This window comes from Nicotiana tomentosiformis, chromosome 11, assembly GCF_000390325.3.
Source record: "Nicotiana tomentosiformis chromosome 11, ASM39032v3, whole genome shotgun sequence".
In the NCBI taxonomy this organism is placed as follows: Eukaryota; Viridiplantae; Streptophyta; class Magnoliopsida; order Solanales; family Solanaceae; genus Nicotiana; species Nicotiana tomentosiformis.
In genome coordinates, this window is record NC_090822.1 from 15,877,571 (window position 1) to 15,899,536 (window position 21,966).

Consider the following 21,966-nt stretch of genomic DNA (forward strand, 5'->3'; position numbering starts at 1 on the left):
GTTATTTTTTTAACTTGGACATATTTTGTCTATCAATATCAAGTGGTTCAAGTTACACCACCCAACAGTTGCGAAGTTAAAAAAATATCTCAAAAGGAATAGGTTTACTCTTTGAATGATGTGACAAACATTATTTCCTTACGTACATGAATATGTAGTGGTCCTTGCCCTTTGTTTTATTTTAATTTAAAAGTTGTACTGATTTCAATTCAATTCCAAAAAAGTCCTCTGCACATAAGTAAAGAATCACATGGATTCTCTTTTAAGTCCCAAAACAAAGTACTTTTCTTGCAATTTTGTCTTTGTAAGTATCTTAGAAGAAACTATGCAAGAGTATAATAGCGGGACTCTCAGACATTATTGCTTTTACGGAAGAAAAAAAGAAGAGTATAGTACGGGCCAGGCCATAATTTTTATTTATTTTTTTACTATTTAATTTTAAGTTTTACCTGAAGTTGAATTTCTGAATTTTTGAAAAAACACGTGTATCTAGTAGTGTCTTATCATGCTGAAGATATTTGGAAAAAAAAATAGAATCCGTCATTACTCATGTTTACACTGAAATATTTTCTTGTGTCTGAAATTGATAGGTGAAAATTATAATCCAACCATATTTCCCGTGACATGGGAATCAGCATTTGTTATTATCAAGGTGTTAATCTTCTTCTTCTTATTATTTGGATGAGCAACACTAACATGAAGTAGATTTGCGGTAAGCCCAACTTATAATTGCTAAGTTTTACCAATAATCATGTTTAAATGAAGCTATTTCTTGATAATATTCTCACTTCAACGTTATTGCAACAAATTATGTCTATAATCTCAATGTTATGTGGTTCTTTTTTAACCACCAAAACATATATACGAGAAATGCAATATATATATATATATATATATATATATATATGTGTGTGTGTGTGTGCGCGCGCGAGCGCGCGCGCGTGCGCGCTCTTCATCCCCATAAAAACTAGTCAAAACAATATATTATACGTTACTTACAAGTACAAGTAACTTCAGTCGAAAAGAATAAAGTTTTGTATATGGAGGAACAAAAAGAATGGTTAACCTGCAATTTGAAATTTGAACTTGCTGCTATGAATGAGAATGAAGTTCTCTTTATATTTGTAAAAAATATAATTGAATATTTATTGCTTTTGAGAGATATTAGCAGAATAGGGGACAAGATAAAGAATTGAAAAAGACCATAAATTAGGGCTTCAATCAATAAAATAAAAAAAGGTCTTGACTTTTAAATCTAATACATTTCAGTTCCTTTTGAAACTTTTGAGTAATTACAAGCTAATTTTCGAGAATTTGGTTATTATATGAAGGACTTATTCAACAAATTTTGTTTTAATTTGAAAAAGTCTCTGGGGCTTACGACTCACTACAACGCCCGGGCATACGCCACGAATATATTGATGGGCGTACGCCTCTTGAGACTTTCGCCCCACACTATCGCCTCGGGGTATTTTTGGTGCGCCTCGCCCCGAAAACATCTTTTAAAACACTGATCATAATTTAACAAGGATTTTATCTTATATCAACTAATAATAATTAATTTAACCTATTATATAAAGTTTCTTGCATAATTTCCATAATTTTTCTGATTAAGAATAGTTGCTTTTAATTTTTTTTTTGTTTTTTCCCCGGTATCTAGTACCCGTATTGGAGCTCGATTATATCTGAATTTGCCCCGCATAAGGCCATTTGAGAGGAAAGCACTTCCTAATAAGGTGTTTTCCATACCTATGGCTCAAACCTGAAACATTTGGTTAAGTGTGGAGGGATCTTATCCATTCCACCACAACCCATGTTGATACTTTTAATTATTTTTAAGGTGACCTACAGAAAGTGTAAAAGTACAATAAATAGAAGTTAGTTAAGCTCATTTAACAAAATATATAATTAACCACTTAGAGATATTGGATTTGTTCTTTAATTTTGTAATCTTCGGCTAACACGCAGTGTTTTAAAAGGCGTGGGCGTAAGGCGATGCGTTTTACATATGTCTCAGTGGGGCGTAAGCCCCATAGGTATTTAATTTTTAATATTTTATAAAATAATATAATGACAGTAAATATTTATAAACAGGTAAAATTGCATAAAAAATTGAAGAAAACTATATATATATATATATATATGTGTGTGTGCTCTATCCCCACAAAAAACTAATCAAAATAATCTATTATACGCTACTTACAAGCATAAATAATTTGAGTCTAAAAGAATAAAGTTTTCTATATGGAGGAACAAAAGGGATGATTAACCTGCAATTTGAACTTTGAATTTGTTGCTATGGAGAAGAATTTAATTCTCTTTGTATTTGTAAAAAAAATAAATATTCGTTGCTTTTGGGAGATATTAGCAGACTAGCGGACAAGATAAAAAATTGAAAAAACCATGAATTAGGGCTTAAATCAATAAAAAAAGGTCTTGAGTTCCTTTTTAAACCTTTTGAGTAATTACCAAACTGACTTTTGAGAATTTGGGTATTATATGAAAGACTAATTCAACAAATTTTGTTTTAATTTGAAAAAATCTCTGGGGCTTAGTCCTCACTAAAAAAATGCGCCTCGAACGCCCGGGAGTATGCCTTTTGAGACTTTCGCCCCACACCATCGTCCCGAGACGTTTTTGGTACGCCTCGCCCCGAGACTCGCCTCAAAAACGCCTTTTAAAACAGTGCTAACACTTATCGAACAATGCTAAAGGTATTGACAACTTCTAGTTCTTACAAAAAATAATAACTACTACTACCTTTAATATGCCCATAAATTAAAAAATGTCTTCCTTCCTTTGTTCACTTCTAGTACCCTAGGGCCGGCATCATGTGGTCTACATTTGACATAGTTCACTTGTTACTATCGAAATTTGTGATGGGATGGATACATGGTTCTTTTATTATTAATTAAAAGTTTCGGATTCGAGCCCCGAAAATAATAAAAATGTTCTGGTGGAAATATTTTCTCCTTTAATGGACTTTAAATGAAAATTCAAATCAATCGGGGGGTCCAAAACATGTACCGGGCACCCAGGCACTAGTTTCCTTTCAGATGATTGATTATACTCTTCTCCTTTAATAGGTAAGATATGATCTCACCACCTTTAATTAGAGATTTCGGGTACTTCTGATAGAAATATAACGTCTCGAATATGAAAGACATAAATGGGTTTATATTTTTGGATATGGATCGTAGTAATATTTATCGATATTTACTGTTCACACTGAAAATTTTCGGGTATGAAAATGATTGGTGGAACTTTATTAATGGAGGAAGGAAGTTATAATTCTGGCAGATACTTCCAATGCATTAAGAGACATTGACAGAGACATGCGGGTGTGAAAATGATTTGAAGTTTATAATTTCGTGATATTAGTCTGTTTAAGTTATGTTCCAAATTGATAATTTATTTATATTTAATAGATTTCTTAAGATAAATACATAGTTTAAACCAAATTTATTGGGTTCAGCCGAACTCGTGTCTCGCATGCTGGCTCCGCCCCCGACAGAGAGAACGAATTTGCGGTAAGCCCAACTAATATGCTAGCTTTACTGGAGTAATATTTTTATGTTTTAAATGAAGCTATTTTCTCCATAATCATTTCAAGGTTATCTTTTAGCATGGACATATTATGTCTATCAATTAATATCAGGCGGTTCAAATTATAGCACCAAATAATCGCGAAGTTAAAAATTTCGTTATTGGTGTTCAAGAAAAATATATGAGTATATATATACTAATAAGAAAATATTTTTTGATCTATATAAAAAATATATGTAGTTTTGCTATGAAGAGTGTTCAACTGATATAAACAATGGAGTAGGGACGAAGGAAAAAGGTTTTAATTATTTGTCGAATAAAACACGTTGACTATATCTTACTTTTCATACGAGTAAAGAAACATTTGGTTAGACTTACACTATGGAAATACTTTAGAAAGTTTTTTTTAGTAAACATACAAGCGGGTCAAAGTAGTTTATATATGTTTTCATTTATTTATGTATTTATGCATTTGATAGAAATTAAAGAACTTATACGTAAAAACTAATCAAAAGTTATAAGTTGAGGAGACCAGCATATAACTTTTCAGTTTTGTAAGCATTTCTGTTTTGTTTATTTTTACTATTTTATCTTTAATATTTTTGTAATCTTCGAATGCGCTTGCCAAGACAAAAACCATTACTCCTTCCCACTTAATTTCTGTCATAGTTTTTATCTATATAATATACTTTTAAATGTATAGTATTTTTTGAATAGCTGTAAGGCATTTCATATATTTTAATTAAAAAGATCAATATTTTATTCACTAGACACATTAACGACTTATTATCAACCTCAACACTTTAATCTAATCACGTAACTAATTATTCAACACTTGAAAGTATTTTGTAACATCCGGTACATATCAACTACTTTTATCAATTGCAACAAACATCCTATTAAATGACTATTGATTGATTGTTATTATTTTCTCCGGTCCACAATAAGTAATTTTTTGGTCATTTTTTTGTGGTCCAAAATATCTAATTTTTTCAGATTTCAAGAATGACTGATTATTTTTTCCAACATTGCCCTTGAGTAAATAATGTTGGAGTATGTGTTAGGAGTGTTTATGTGAAGAGATAGTAACAGTTAATTAATACGGTTAATTTTATTGCTAATTAATGCTAAAAAATAAATTTCTTAATCTATGTAAAAATAAATAAAAAAATACTTATTGTTGACCGGATGAAGTAGTAATTAGGTATTGGCAACATGGGAAGAGTTATTCTCAAGAGCTAGTTCAACCATATTGGTAGTGTAAAAAGTTTCATTTCATTTGCTTTTTGAGTGACGAGTAAATATTTTTGTTCGTTATTGAATATTATCTAAAACTCTTGATGTATTATTAGTGGATTCTTTAATTAATTAATTACCCCCAAATTAATGTATTATTAGTGGATTCTTTAATTAATTAATTACCCCCAAATTAATGTATTATTAGTGGATTCTTTAATTAATTAATTACCCCAATCAAGTTTGGAAGTAAGTTTAGATTACATTTAATGAGCATCAACTTTTAAAAGATTATTAACTTTAATCTAAACATATATTTCAATTTTGTATTCTAGTGGGGGTTATTTGTCCCACATTGATTTATAACTCCTAATATTAAAATTTTGTTAACTAATATAAAGGCCTTGAAGTCTTAATGTAAGTTATCATATTGGATTTGAGTGAACATTTGATATAACGCTTTCTCTTTTAATTTGCTTTTGTTTTTCCCCGTAGAGGGAGAGGGTGTTCATAACCTCATTCGTTTTGACGTCAGCTTATTATTAGAGCCTCTTGTTCAGGTAATCTTATGTTTTTCTTTCCAATTTATGCGATACGTTTTGCTTATCGAAATTCAAACTTTTTAGTGGCGTTTGGACATAAGAATTGTGAAATTTCAATAAAATTAATAAAAAAAAATCAAGTGAAATGGTATGTACTTGAAAATTAGAGTTATATTTGGATATGAATACAATTTGGAGTTATTTTTAAAATTTTCAGAGTGATTTGAAGTAAATTTTGAAGAACAAAAAACCGTTTGGGGTATTTCAAATTTTCGAAAAAAATCCAAAATTCAACTTCAGGTAAAATTTAAAATTTTCATGTTCAAACGTTGATTCTAAAAAAGTAAAATGATTTTTATGGCCAAACGGGCCCTTAATTTTAACCGTGAATTTGAACATAGAGTCTTTAGATTTTTTGAGATAAAATTTATATATTTAGAAACTACATAAAAAGTAGTATAAGTCAAAATAATTAATACAGTATATATTTAAAGACACATGAAAGAATCACGATAAAAGAATTATTTGATTCTCAAAATCCAAACAGCTTCACATAAATTGGGGCAGAAGTAATATCATTATTTGCGTTTATTTCCATATGTGCCCTTTAAGTTTCTTACTCATCCTTCGGTTTTCAATTAGTGTCTTTTTTGTTGATCTTTTAACTTTCCATAATTATTCTCCTTTTATGTTTGCACCTAAGTGATTAACCTAGCAGCAAATAACTTAATGTAAGTTATGTACATGAAATTATAATTGTAGGCGTTTGGACAATATTTTGATGAAGTTAAAAAAAAAAAAAAAAATTTAAAGTTGAATAAAAAAATATTTGTTGTGTTTGACACATTTGAACATTAATTTGACTTTGGTAAGGAAGTTTGAAGTTTTGTGACTAAAAACTTGAATGTCACTTGAAAATACTATTCAAAATTAGTTTGTCGATTTCAAATTTTCTATTTTGCGTTGGAATTGAAATAATAAAATAAATTTCATAACAAACATTGTTTTATATTTCAAGTTTAACTTAAAGTAATGAAATAATTTTGGTCCATATTGGTCATACATAAACAATGGCGTGTTGTCGATGTACATGTCAAGTCGCAGACTCAAAAAATATATGTATACCACAAAAGTAAACAGATCATTAATACAACATACTGATAATCAATATTTAATCCGATCCACTTTAATTAATTTTTTGATCTTTTTTGTGTTCAGTAATATTTGATTTTTTCAAATATCAAAAAAGAATTAACTTTTTTTTTCAAAGTTACTTGGAGTAAAGAGCCTAAGAGTATTTGTCATATTTTCAATGACAAATTAAGGTTAATATGATCATTTTTATTATTAGTTAATGTCAAAAGGTAAATTCATGTGAAAACAATTAAAAAATCAATAAAAGTATACTGGATGGTGTAATAATTAATTAATAAAAAAACAGCTTGATATGATATTACTCCTATTAACGTAATAGCTCATTGGATTCTTCTTCTCGGATTTGATGTAGACTAACTAATTTTGTCTTGTACTCATGAACTATCCTTGTCAAACGTTATTAGAGATAGAGCTGGACCTCTATGAATTTAAAATAGTACAAATTTCATTTATTTCACCTTTCCTTAATTGCATCAAGAGTACAAGAAAATTAAATTAAATATTCGGCGCCTAAAAAGTTGTCTAACTTTTACAAGTTTGTTAATGCTTGTATTAGGGCAGACTATCTACATCAAATCTCTTGGGGTACGATTTTTCTCCGGACCAGGGGCGGATACACCTTGCGGCAAGCGATGTCACGTGACACCGCTTCGTTGAAATTTTTATTAAATATGTATATATGGATAGTATACAAAATAAAAATATTGTATATAAATATAAAAAATGACACCGCTTGTTATTATAGTGATTTATTCATTCGTTTATTTTTTCAAATATTGACACTGCTTACCTAAAATCCTGCATACGCCACTGCCCGGACCCTATATGAACGCATGAAATCTTGTGTATCGAGCTGCCCTTTTATATATTGCCTAACACTCTCATTTTCTTCAACAGAAATTGTATCCTTATTTCATATCATATGGAGAATAAGAGAGTAGCTATTATTGGAGCTGGAATCAGTGGACTTCTTGCATGCAAATACACACTAGAAAAAGGCTTTATTCCTATAGTTTTTGAAGCTACAAAAGAAATTGGAGGAGTTTGGACTCAAACTATTGAATCAACTAGACTTCAAAGTCCAAAGAGAACATTTGAATTCACTGATTTTCCTTGGCCTTCTTCAGTTAGAGGGAGATATCCTCATAACACTGATGTTTTGAAGTATATTGAGGCTTATGCTCAACATTTTGAGTTGCTTCCTTATATTCAGTTGAATACAAAAGTTATTGGAATAGATTATGTTGGAGTTTCTGATGAAGAAATGGATTCTTGGGATTTTTGGAGTGGAAATGGGAAACCCTTTGGCTCTAAGGGGAAATGGCACATTTTGGTGCAACATGCTGAGGACTTCACCACTCAGGTATGTATATTTAAATTGAAAGAAAAAAGCAAAAATACTTTTCTTCTTTCTTGATTTCTTTCATATATGTTAAGTAGTTTAGGATTGATTAATTTGTTGCTGTATAATCACATCTACTGCATTACCACCAAAGTTTGTGGTGGGATGTATATGATCTTTGCATATTTTAAATTAAAGGTCTCGGGTTCGAACCCTGAGAATGAAGAAAATTCAAATGCAGAACGAATTTGGATTGGTCGGGATCCAATTCGGATACTGAATACGGAATAACCAAAAAAAACATTGGCTACACTCGGTTCATATTAATGAAATCCGCTAATTACCAACAAGGGTTATGGCGGAGTGGTAAGTACTCCTTCATCCTTAACTAGAGGTTTCGGGTTCGAACCCTAGGGATGGAGTCGCCTTTACTAGGGAGTGTTTTACCCTCCCCTAATGTGGTACTTTAATCGGGCCCCAATGCAGATACCAGACACTGGGTAAGAAACCAAATAAAAGAAAAAGAAAAAAATAAACTCTGCTAATTGGGATAGTAAAGATAGATTTGGGACCAGAACAAAAAAGATAGATTTAGGAGATATATTAATAAATGAGTTCTTGATTTTTTTTTAAAGGTCAATATTTTGAAATAAATTCAGTTTATTAAAACAATTGATATTTGAAACTGAATGGAATGTTTGTAAATTAGAGTTTAAAAAATACTTAAGAGATGTCGCACGTGCCATAAATATAACTTGATTCATACGTACCCTGTAACTCCGTTTGACTTAAGTTGCTCCTATTCATATTCATTTTTTAGAGATCCAAAGAGATCTACATTCGCTAAGATTAGTTAATTACTCGTTTATGTGTTCTGAAATTTAAAATTTCAACGTATTTCTGATTTAGTTACTAAATTTGTAAAAATAATTCTTTTAAAAATTATTCGTTCAGCCTTCTTCCACCGGTAGTCAGTACTTTCTTTGTTTCAGTTTATGTAAACATTTTTGCTTTTTGAGAAGAATTGCAACTTATATACTATTTTCATATAGTTTTTTAAATATTTAAATTTTAATTTCAAATATTGAGTCAATTTAATCTAATTTAGCTTCAAAGATAAGTCAAATTAACTCTTGAAAAACAAAAATGTTCACATAAACTAAAACGGATGAAGTAGTAATCTATGAAATTAATTAATTACCTTATATATCCTACCATTGTAAAGATCTTTACACTTTTACTCACTCTTTTTCATTTTTTATAAGGATGTCTTTATGAGCATGTAGCTTAAACTATTAATTTGACTTTATACATTATATTTGTGACGATGGAAGAGAATTAAGTTATTGGATTCGTTTGGTTGGAAACAAGTTATCCCAACATTAATTATTCCGGAATTGTTATCCCATCTTGCTATTGGGAAAAATAATATTACAATTTCAGGATAACTAATCTCCGAGATTAATTATACAACAATTTTATCTCAACCAAACATGAGATAACTTAATCTCAAATTTAATCTCAAGATTAATTATCCTTTATTCCTCGTTCCAAATAAACTGATTTTAGGGAAAGCAAATATCACATCAAAGTTAAAATGTGAATAGTTTAAGGCATTGTACAAAGAATATAATGGTTTTCGAACGTACCAACATAGAAAGAGCATCATAACATTGGAACAGATTGACTAGTGTACTTTAACCGGTAATATCATATTATTAATTTATTACTTTGTTTTTAAGTTACCAAATTAGGTTTCCTATAGATCATTCTGCATGTCATCTTAACTTGACATTGTAAAAAATCTTTATATTATTATCGTATGAAAATTCAACTCATAATTTATTATATTCTTAATTCCAGGACTATGAAGTTGAATTTTTAATTCTATGCGTTGGGAGGTATAGTGGTCTACCAAATATCCCAGAGTTCCCTTTAGGTGAAGGGCCTGATGTTTTTTCTGGGACAGTAATACATTCTATGGAATACTCAGCTATGGACAATGAAAGTGCTAGAGAGTTGATTAAAGGGAAGAAAATTGCAGTTATTGGCTCTCAAAAATCAGCTATAGATATTGCTGCTGAATGTGCAGCTGCTAATGGTAAGAAACTGTTTTTGATCAAATCCTTTATTTCCCGTTCGGTGTCTGATACCTGGATTAGAGTCGCGATAATCTGGATTTGCATCTATCAAGATTTTTATTTTATTTTCAAGGCTCTCGAAACCAAGACTTTTGGTTAAGGACGAGGGGATCTTGTTTATCCTGTCACAACCCTTGATAAGGGTCAAAAATACCCCTAACGTATTGAAAATGGCTCAAAAATATCATCCGTTAACCTTTTGGTCTAAAAATACCCTTAACGTTTAATTTTTGGCTCACATATACCCTTAATATTTTATTTTTGGCTCACATATACCCTTAACGTTTTATTTTTGGCTCACAGATACCCTTGAAACTAACAAAATATGGATGGTAAATTTTTGGCTCACCTTCCATCGATATACCATATATTTTTTATATGTTTTTTATACCACATATATAAATTATATATATACAACATATTTTCGTTTTTTATTATAGCTAATTTTACTTTTTCATTTATTTTTTTAATATATTTTTAAAACTCCAACTTGAAACTACTCCCCAATTTGAATGAGTAGTTATTGTTTTTATATTTTTATTTTTTTAATATAGCTAATTATAAGATATCTATATTTATTAATTATTAATTCAAATAGAGTAACCAATTAATTCAAAATTTAAAAAGGTTTTTTTAGTTAAAAAGGTACTAGTTTGTTTTGTCTTAATAATATCACTTGGCTTTTTGTGGTTATGCCACTTGTCTTAATAATGTGCTTTTGCCTCTCCTTTTATTATATATAGATATGTGATAAATTATATAATAGTGGTATATATAAAGTATAAAATACACAACTTTAAAGAATATGTATGGTATATTTTGTTTGTTTACATGTATTATGATGTATATACATAATTTATATATGTGGTATAAAATACATATAAAAAATATATGGTATATTGATGGAAGGTGAGCCAAAAATTTATCATCCATATTTTGTTAGTTTCAAGGGTATATGTGAGCCAAAAATAAAACGTTAAGGGTATATGTGAGCCAAAAATAAAACGTTAAGGGTATTTTTAGACCAAAAGGTTAACGGAGGGCATTTTTGAGCCATTTTTAATACGTTCGGGGTATTTTTGGCCCTTTTTAATAGTAATTAAATAAATGGATAAATATAGTACAAATGCATCTTTACTATTTCTAAAGGTCAAAACAAAGTCTTATTTTAGACTTGAAAATTACTTCAAAATGTTTGTTTTCAGCTTCAATTTAAAATAATTTTTTGTTCAACTTCAACCAAATATATTGTCCCTACTCTCCCTAATATCTTGATGATTTATCTATATATGTAGGTCCTGATTTGCCATAATTTTTTTTTTAACTTTATTTCAAAAAAATTTACTTCTTTCGGAATCATCGTTTGGTCATAAAAATTTCAAATTTCACTTGAAAATAGAATTTCAAAATTTTTCAAAAATTTGAAAAACTCCAAAAAATTAGTTTTTCAAAATTTTCACTTCAAATCATTCACAAAAATTCAAAAACAGCTTCAAATTGTATTCATGTCCAAACACAACTCTAATTTTCAAATATCATTTTCACTTTTTACCGAAATTTCACAATTCTTATGTCCAAACGCGCAGGTAGTATCTAAACTGATCCAAAATTTGATTATATTTGTAAATTAGGTCCTGGAAATCCTTGTACATTGGTTCAAAGGACAATAGCATGGGCACTTCCAAGTGGATGCTTTTGGTGGGGAATTAATCTTGGATTTCTATATGGTAGTCGCTTTTCAGAACTCTTGGTTCACAAGCCTGGTCAGAACATCATATACAGTGCCTTGGCTACCCTACTTTCACCTCTGGTATAAATTTTCTTCAAATCCATTCCATTAAGAAATAAAAAATATATAGGAAAAGTTCTAAATTTGCATGTGTACTATTCAAAATTGCTCAATTTTGCCCTCCATTTTATTTTTTCATTTATATCCTTACCATTAACCAATCGTCTTAAATTTGAACTTGCTATTAATGTAGCTCAAATGCGATATGAGGGAGAGAAAAAAAAAGTACAAATTTACACCTACTTTTAGTTATAGTTTAAAATTAGAGAAACATATCTTTTTAGCAGCTTCAAAAAATAATAGCTGACAAAATGTATATTCTTGCTATATATATATATATATATATATATATATATATATAATTGATTGAATGCAATTAGTTTCGATCAATTGGCCATGTAGAGCTTTCATTAGAGGGTAAAAATGAGACTTTCCTATTGGTTAGGGTAATATTAGATAGAAGCTGTTAGTCCCGCCAATATTGCTGTATTTGTAAATAATAATTCTGGAAAATATAAGTTATCGTAATGAAACTGTAATTAATTCGAGCCCACTGAATTCACAGTGTTTCCTTAAGGAATTTAATCCCTCCTAGTACCCAAGGTTATGGATTATTTTCTCCCAGGATAGAACGAATCACACACTGGTGTAGCGGTACTTCAAACCCCAGTGTTTCAGCGAACACAAAGTTCGGTAGCAAATCACACTTACAGTTGCTTTGTTTGAAGTTAAAACAATGCAGAACAAAGGAGTAGAAACTCAGAAAATCGTATGGAAATGCTGAGAGGAAGGAGTGCAATGTATAGCCAAAGTTGAGCGTTTTCAGTTTGGTGTCTTTCGTCAACAGTTGCTGCACATATATGGCCATGGTGGGAAGAGCATTAGGCGGCTGCTATTGCAGCTGGTGGTCAATACACGGATTGAAACATATCCGTTACAAATGTGGATAATCTTACGTTAATATTTACTATTAACAAATAAATTTAGTCCAAAAAATTAATCAATCAATCATTTGACCAAATCCGAATCCGAATCAGAATCCGAAGCCGAAGCCGAAGCCGAAGCCGAAGCCGAAGCCAAGCCGAGCGAGCGACGACGACGACGGCGCAAGGCTTGCTTTCTTCTTAACTCTTTAAGAGCTACAAGAAGAGCAATTATATATATACCCGCCAAAAATCTTTTCCTCTTCCAATATGGGACAATGTCTCATTGTCAAGAGGGAAAACTTAAAATTTTACTCAAAAATTTCATTTTTCCCTCCATTTTCCATTAACCCTCATTTTAAGACTATTTCATCTTAAATAACAAAAACGTCAACAATCCCCCACATGAATGGGGAATGGCTATATCACGGAAGTATGCATGGAAAAACTGTGTGATTTGCAAGCAAGGATTAATCGCATCTGGATAAGTAGGTTTCCCTTTGAACTTTCCGTAGTGAACTTATGTCGGATATACTCGGTCAATCGGTAGATTTGATATCTTTGAACCGTCGATCTTTGGTGTATACCTAGACAACCATAAGTCACACAATCAACCCTTAACCATCTTTGGTTCTCATTGTTGTGTTCGTTTCAGCCATGAACACCGCCTGATTTCATAAGTGCGTAGAGAACTAGCCTTACAAAGTTCTCCTTGAAGCGGCTAACACTTTACACTTACATAGGTGATTCCTAAACGTGTCATCCTATAGATACACTATTTGATATACCCCGTATCAAATTTAGAAATCATTAAAAAGCCTTAATATTTTATCCTTGGTACTGAACATTGTCTCATCACGAGAACGGACTAAAATTTTATTTGACAATGTTGAACCGTCATTAATGACTTTGTTTGATCTCCTTGAACCTAGATCTTGGGATCTCCAGTCTTCTAGGTAGAGTTACCGCCACAATGACTTGTTCTCGGCCATAGCCCCATTCCCCTTGATGATTTCTCAACTACCTCTCTAGTTAGGCCTTTTGTAAGTGGATCCGACACATTATCACTTGAATTTACATAGTCAATCGTGATAATTCCTCTAGAGAGTAATTGCCTAACGGTTTTATGTGTTCGTCGTATATGACGAGATTTACCGTTATACATAACGCTTCCAGCCCTTTCAATTGCCGCTTGACTATCACAATGTATGCATATTGGTGCCAACGGTTTGGGCCAAAATGGAATGTCTTCCAAGAAATTCCGGAGCCATTCAGCTTCTTCACCGGCTTTATCTAAGGCTATGAATTCAACCTCCATTGTAGAGCGGGCAATACATGTTTGTTTGAACGACTTCCAAGATACCGCTCCTCCACCAATAGTGAATACATATCCACTCGTGGACTTGGAATCAGTTGAACCGGTGATCCAATTTGCATCACAGTATCCCTCAATCACTGTAGGAAATTTACTGTAGTGCAAGTCAAAGTTCTTGGTATGTTCTAAATATCCCAAAACTCGTTTCATTGCCATCCAATGAGATTTGCCTGGATTGCTCGTATATCGACTCAGTTTACTTATAGCACAAGCTATATCTAGTCATGTACAATTCATGATATACATTAAACATCCCAACACACGAGCATAATTCAATTGTGATATGCTTTGGCCTTTATTCTTTGCTAATGCAAGATTCACGTCAATTGGAGTCTTTGCAACTTTAAAGCTCAAGTGTTTGAATTTTTCAAGTATTGTCTTAATATAATGAGATTGTGATAATGCCAGACCTTGAGGAGTCTTATGGATCTTAATTCCCAGAATTAAATCAGCAACTCCCAAGTCTTTCATATCAAACTTGCTATTGAGCATACGCTTAGTAGCATTTATGTTGGCAATGTCATTACTCATTATCAGCATATCATCCACATATAGGCAAATAATGACTATGTGATTTGGAACATTTTTAATGTACACACATTTATCACATTCATTTATCTTAAAATCATTTGACAACATTGTTTGGTCAAATTTTGTATGCCATTATTTGGGTTCTTGTTTTAGTCCGTAAAGAGACTTAACAAGTCTACATACTTTCTTTTCTTTACCTGGAACCACAAACCCTTCAGGTTGTTCTATGTAAATTTCTTCCTCCAACTCTCCATTTAAGAAGGTCGTCTTAACATCCATTTGATAAATTTCAAGACCATACACTGCAGCTAATGCTACTAACATCCGTATGGACGTAATTCTTGTAACTGGAGAGTATGTATCAAAGTAGTCTAGACCTTCTCATTGTCTATACCCTTTGACTACGAGTCTTGCCTTGAATTTATCAATAGTGTCATCATCTTTGATTTTTCTCTTAAAAATTCATTTAGAACCCAAAGGTTTATTTCCAGGAGGAAGATCAACCAATTCCCATGTATGGTTGTTCATTATGGATTCTATTTCACTATTGACTGACTCTTTCCAAAACAATGATTCCGAAGAAGTCATAGCTTCTTTAAATGTTTGAGGCTCATTCTCCAATAAGAAAGTCACAAAATCTGGTCCAAATGAAGTAGAAGTTCTTTGACGTTTACTACGTCTTGGATCCTCCTGATTACATGTACTTTCTTTTGTTTCTTCCCGAGGTTGTTTAGATCCTTCACCAAACGACTCACATTCCTTTTTATACGGATAAATATTTTCAAAGAACTCAGCATTATCTGATTCTATAACCGTATTATTATGAATGTCGGAATTTTCTGATTTATGAACCAGAAATCGATATGCTTTACTATTTGTCGCATATCCTATGAAAACATAATCAACGGTTTTCGGTCCTATCTTTACCCTTTTGGGTTTAGGAACTTACACTTTTTCCAAACACCCCCATACTTTAAAATAATTCAAGTTGGGCTTTCTTCCTTTCCATTTTTCATATGGAATGGATTGTGTTTGCTATGGGGCACTCGATTTAATATTCGATTAGCCGTAAGAATGGCTTCCCCCCACAAGTTCTGTGGCAAACCAGAACTTATCAACAACACGTTCATCATCTCCTTTAATATGCGATTCTTTCTTTCCGCAATCCCATTAGATTGGGGCGTGTAAGGGGCTGTTGTTTGATGAATAATTCCATATTCTAAACATATTTCTTCAAAAGGAGATTCATATTCACCACCCCTATCACTTCTTATCATTTTTACTTTCTTGTTAAGTTGCGTTTCAACTTCATTTTTGTATTGCCTGAATGCGTCTATTGCTTCATCTTTACTATTCAGTAAGTAAACATAGCAATATCGAGTACCATCGTCAATAAAAGTTATGAAATACTTCTTTCCACCGCGAGATGGTATTGACTTCATGTCACAAATATCTGTGTGAATTAAGTCTAAAGGATTTGAATTCCTTTCAACTGACTTATAAGGATGTTTAACATACTTAGATTCCACACATGTTTGATATTTAGATTTTTCGTATTCAAACTTAGGCAGTACTTCCAAGTTAATCATTTTTCGCAAGGTTTTATAATTGACATGACCCAAACGTACATGCCATAAATTATTTGACTCAAGTAAGTAAGAAGAAGCTGAAATATTATTATTGTTTTCCACAACCATTACATTTAGATTGAAAAGGCCCTCGGTGAGGTAACATTTTCCTACAAATATTTTATTCTTACTTATGACAACCTTATTGGACACAAAAACGCACTTAAAACGTGCTTAACAAGAAGTCCAGTAGAGACTAAATTCTTTCTCATTTGGGGAACATGAAGGACATTGGTCAAAGTCATGACCTTGCCAGAAGTCATTTTCAGAAATATCCTCCCATATCCTTCAACATTTGTTGTTGAAGCATTTCCCATATAAACTGTCTCTCCGGGTCCAACAGGAGCATAAGTAGCAAAAGCTTCTCTAACTGCACAAACATGGCGAGTGGCTCCAGAATCAAACCACCACTGTTTAGGATTTCCCACCAAGTTACATTCAGAAAGCATGGCACATAAGTTATCAACATCATCATGCTTTACTACCATGTTTGCTTGACCCCTTTTCTTGTCTTTCTTCGGAGCACGACACTCCGTAGATTTGTGTCCGATTTTTCCACAGTTGTAGCAGTTTTCACTGAACCGCTTCTTGCTTGGGTTGTATTTCGGAACAGAAGCCTTCTTCCTCTTTTTGTTATCTTCAACAATATTTGCTCCCATTATTGTTGAATTTCCACGGCCTCTCCTTTAAACAACTTTATTGTCCTATTCGATTCTCAATCGAACAATGAGATCTTCAAGGGACATTTCCTTTCGTTTGTGTTTCAAATAATTTTTGAAGTCCTTCCACAACGGAGCAACTTTTCAATCATTGCTGCTACTTGGAATGCTTCATTGATGACAAGACCTTCAGCAAGTAGATCATGAATAATCACTTGCAATTCCTGAACTTGGGTAATAACAGACTTGCTATCTACCATTTTGTAGTCCAAAAATTTTGCGGCAACGAATTTCTTCATCCCGGCATCTTCAGTTTTATATTTCTTTTCAAGCGCATTCCACAATTCTTTTGATGTCTCCACGCCACTGTATACATTATACAGATTATCATCCAGTCCGCTAAGAATATAATTCTTGCATAAAAAATCAGAATACTTCCACGCTTCAATCACGACAAAGCATTTATTCTCTAGAGTTTTATCTGGCAGATCAGGAACATCTTCCTTGATGAACTTCTGTAGGCATCACGTAGTTAAGTAGAAGAACATCTTCTGCTGCCAGCGCTTGAAATCAATTCCGAAAAAATTTTCGGGTTTTTCTGCTGGTGTTCGGCTTGTCGATGCGTTGCCAGTCACTGTCGGAACAGCTTGGTTTTCGCTTTCAGTCGTCATTTTTTTTCCTGTAAAAGAATGACACAAACAAACGTTTAATAAACGTTTTCAAATTGGAAAAAAAATCACGTAGATTTTAATCTCCAACAAAATGCCACGAAGGCTTTACTCTCCAAAACGGGAGTACACAAAACAACAAAGGTTTTAGTTTGCAGAATAATAAGAATAACACAAATACAGAAATAAATATTAAATTCCTTAAGATTGTTAGTCCCGCCAATATTGCTTTATTTGTAAATAATAATTCTGGGAAATATAAGTTATCGTAATGAAACAGTAATTAATTCGAGCCCACTGAATTCACAGTGTTTCCTTAAGGAATTTAATCCCCTCTTAGTACCCAAGGTTATGGATTATTTCCTCCCAGGATAGAACGAATCACACACTGGTGTAGCAGTACTTCAAACCCCAGTGTTTCAGCGAACACAAAGTTCGGTAGCAAATCACACTTACAGTTGCTTTGTTTGAAGTTAAAACAATGCAGAACAAAGGAGTAGAAACTCAGAAAATCGTATGGAAATGCTGAGAGGAAGGAGTGCAATGTATAGCCAAAGTTGAGCGTTTTCAGTTTGGTGTCTTTTTCTTCAACAGCTGCTGCACATATATGGCCATGGTGGGAAGAGCATTAGGCGGCTGCTATTGCAGCTGGTGGTCAATACACTGATTGGAGCATATCAGTTACAAATGCGAATAATCTTACATTAATATTTACTATTAAATCCGAAGCCGAGCCGAGCGAGCGATGACGACGACGGCGCGAGGCTTGCTTTCTTCTTAACTCTTTAAGAGCTACTAGAAGAGCAATTATATATATACCCACCGAAAATCTTTTCCTCTTCCAATATGGGACAATGTCTCATTGTCAAGAAGGAAAAACTTAAAATTTTACTCAAAAATTTTATTTTTCCCTTTATTTCCCATTCACCCTCATTTTAAGACTATTTCATCTTAAATAACAAAAACCTCAACAGAAGCTTCACATATGACAAAGTTGCTCAATTTTGATTAGTATATCGGCAAATTTGATCCTTTTTTCGTTTTGAATACATAAATTTATTTGTTGATGCTTGCTTTTTATTGAAAAATACAATTTTTCAGAGATGGAGTTTTTCAAAATTTGTGGAGAGTTACCTTAGATGGAATCTTCCATTGAAGAAGTACAATATGGTATCAAAACAAAGCTTTCTTCAGGATATGTCTTCTTGCAAAGCATTCTTATTACCTGAGAATTTCTATGGAAAAGTGGAAGAAGGAAGCATTATTCTTAAGCAAACACAGTGTTTCTCTTTCTACAAACAAGGATTGATTATTGATGGAGAAGTTCATGAGCTTATAAAAGCAGACCTTGTTATATTTGCTACTGGATATAAAGGTCAAGAGAAGCTGAAGAATATGTTTGCCTCAAAAAGTTTTCAAAACTACATAATGGGCTCACCCAAATCAATTGTTCCTCTTTACAGGTACACACTATTACTAATTTATTATACTATCAAATCAACAACAACAACTTTAGTGTAATCTTACTAGTGGGTTTGGGAGGGTAGTATATATCCAGACCTAACCCCTACATTGAAAAGATAAAAATGTTGTTTCCGATAGATCCTCCGCTCAAGAAAAGATACAAAAATGTACTACTATCAAACCACCCACTCAATTCTCGCAAGGAAAAAAGAAGTTGAAATGATCTAAATTTAACCTCTACTACTAGAAATATTGTAAAAATAATCTCATTTATATTTTCGGGTCATTGATATCTTCATCATAGAAAACCGTCTCGTATTTCCCCATAACATGTGAAATTCACTGCATCGAGATTTTAGCGGGGTTCAAAAATCCTTAATATTTGGAGCTCGATTAGGATCAAGGAAAATACGCAATAGTTCTTTAAAGTCAAGGAATCCACTATGTTAAGATTTTAACCGAGTTCCGTGCTGAAACTCCGTTAGGGTCAAGGAAAAGTAGGAGAAATTTGCTAAAGGCAAGAATATTAATGACCCGAAAATATAACGAAGGCTAATATTAAAAATATTTTTAACAGTAGAAGGGCAAATTTGGATATTTTCTCTAGAATAAGTTACATGTTTATGATATAAAAAAGGAGCAGCCCGACACAAAGCACTCCGCATTCATGCAAGGTTCGGGGGAGGGTCGTACCCAAGGGGTGTGATGAGACAGCTGACTGCTTTCACGACTTGAACCCGTGACTTATAGGTCACACGGAAATAACTTTACCGTTACTTAAAGGCTCCCCTTCATGTTTCTGATATGATTTGCCATGTTCTTTCTTTGCAAAATTTTGGGCAGGCACATAATACATCCAAGAATACCACAACTAGCAATAATAGGATACTCAGGAGGCATTACAAATCTTCACACATCTGAGATGAGGTGCCAATGGCTAGCACATTTTCTTGATCAAACTTTCAAGTTGCCAAGCATAAAAGAGATGGAAAAAGAGATTCAAATGTGGGAAATTTACATGAAAAAATATGCAGGGAAAGAGTATAAAAGAGCTTGCATTGCAGCTCTACATATTTGGTACAATGATCAATTGTGCAAAGACATTGGGTGCAACAATAGAAGAAAGAAGAGTTTCTATGATGAGTGGTTTCAACCATATGTGCAATCAGATTATGTTCGATTAAGTCCTACTAATTAATTAGTCCTATTTGGAGAATTTGAGAGTCTTTTATCTGTATAATGCACATTTGCACGTGCCTTCAATTTTATGGGGGTAAACCATATGTAGTTGATAAATATTGTTTGAACGGCGTTATTACCCAGTCTTGGTCTTTGAGATGTGATTTGTTTCAAATGATTCCTGTCCTATATATTATGAAATAGAAAAGTTTACAGCTTATTTCTTTTTACTTTGTGGGCTTACCTCGCCAAGCGAACCAGCTTAACAATTCATAACTCTCTTAAGGGCTGTTTGATTATAATTCCAATATAAAATGTCCCTTCGGGGATGGCTCAGTTGGTTTGGAGGGCGGTCACCCATACAGATGATCTGGGATCGATCCCCCCTCCATGTCTTCTAGGTTGAGTCTGTCGCACAGGCCTTGCCTAGTGCGGTTTACATTTTCTGTGTGGTTTGCAGGCTATTACGCAGTAGAGAGTTTACCCATTGCGCACAGAGTGCTCACCCGAAGGGCAGAGGCTGTGGCAGAAGTTGCAGCGGTTGGTTTTCCTGAGGTTCCAAAAAAGAAATCCAGTATAAAATTAAGGATTATATTTATTTATGTTTGACTATTAATATTTCATCTTTACTTGAGCTGAGGGTCTATCGGAAATAATTTCTTGACCTTCAAGATAGGGGTAAGGTCTGTGTACACACTATCATCTTCAGATCCCACTTGTAAAAGTATACTGGGTTTGTTGTCGTTATTGTTGTTTGAATATTGATATTAGTTAAAGTTGATATAAATTTAATATCAAAATCTTAATATTATATATTTATCTCGTAATTATAATCCTAAGATATTCTTGTTCCGAACCGAACAACCCCTTAGTCATCATCAAGCAACTCACAACTAACTTAAAGAAAGGCAGAATGGCTTAAATGACACATATACTTGTGCCACTTTATCATGGCTGTCCCAAAACTTAACAATTTGCCAATTGAACACTTACATTTCTTCAAACCGTGTATAATAAATGCTTATGACAGAAGGCTGGCAGTGCATGTAATACAATCTCCTCCACGTTGGATGCCACGTCAAAAAATAACAATGTGTAGATGTTATGTCACATAGCAGATTAAAAATAATTAAAATAAAAAAATAAAAAATAAAAATAAAATTCAAACATTAATCCTCTCCCTCATTGATTTCTCTCTCTCCCCTCACGTTCTTCCTCCTGCCCATCTCGCTTCTCTCTCTCTCATGTTCTTCCTCCTCTCCCCTTCCAATTCCTCCCTTTTTATATTATCGAAATAAAATTAAAATGAATAAAGAAAAGAAATCGAGTATTTCTTTTTTCCAGATCGAAAAGTGGGAGAAGAAGTTCGGTGGTCAATTTCTATGTATGAAGGTGTTAGGTGGCGGAGAAGAAGTTCGGTGGTCCATTTTTTGTCTAGCTCGAAAATGGGGGAATAATTCATTATTTTTCTTCTTTTTTATAAACTGATTTAGGAGAAAAGTCTTGCCTTGTTTGATTTTTGAAATTGGGGGTTAAATTTTCTCAAAAAGCTCTAATCCTTTTAAAGTATTAATTGGTGAAAGATGTATAATTTGTGCTTCAAAATCCTTTATGGGTTAATTTTGAGGTGTGATGATTTTTGAGGATTTTTTTGTTGACTTTTTTTTTTTGCTTTGTTGGTATTTTTGATAGTTTGATGGGTTTCACTTCTACAAAAAAGGTATATAATTGAATTTTAAAAGAGAACTAAATTATTGGCCAGAGGATTCTAAATTCATGATAAAGCTT

The 21,966-nt window shown here is 32.6% G+C and overlaps 1 protein-coding gene across 2 annotated transcripts; it reads left to right on the forward strand.

Moving 5' to 3' along the window:
* The first annotated feature begins 5,290 nt into the window (after window positions 1-5,290).
* On the forward strand, window positions 5,291-20,408 carry LOC104115695 (probable flavin-containing monooxygenase 1). Of its 2 annotated transcripts, XM_070188127.1 has the most exons (6): window positions 5,291-5,342; window positions 7,377-7,842; window positions 9,685-9,922; window positions 11,594-11,772; window positions 18,637-18,998; window positions 19,843-20,408. In XM_070188127.1, exons 2-6 carry the CDS (start codon window positions 7,402-7,404, stop codon window positions 20,195-20,197), a joined length of 1,575 nt encoding a protein of 524 aa, XP_070044228.1. In that variant the 5' UTR covers window positions 5,291-5,342; window positions 7,377-7,401; the 3' UTR covers window positions 20,198-20,408. The 2 variants fall into 2 exon arrangements, with proteins under 2 accessions (XP_070044228.1, XP_070044227.1); XM_070188126.1 differs by lacking the exon at window positions 5,291-5,342 and having other exon boundaries at window positions 7,248-7,842.
* Window positions 20,409-21,966: the final 1,558 nt, after the last annotated feature.

What these genes read in the sequence shown, in the direction of transcription:
- LOC104115695 (XM_070188127.1), top strand. Translation starts at nt 7,402, where the DNA reads ATGGAGAATAAGAGAGTAGCTATTATTGGAGCTGGAATCAGTGGACTT. An exon ending in TGAATGTGCAGCTGCTAATG is followed by an intron (nt 9,923 to 11,593) that starts GTAAGAAACTGT and finishes TTTGTAAATTAG; the next exon opens with GTCCTGGAAATCCTTGTACA. An exon ending in CTACCCTACTTTCACCTCTG is followed by an intron (nt 11,773 to 18,636) that starts GTATAAATTTTC and finishes ACAATTTTTCAG; the next exon opens with AGATGGAGTTTTTCAAAATT.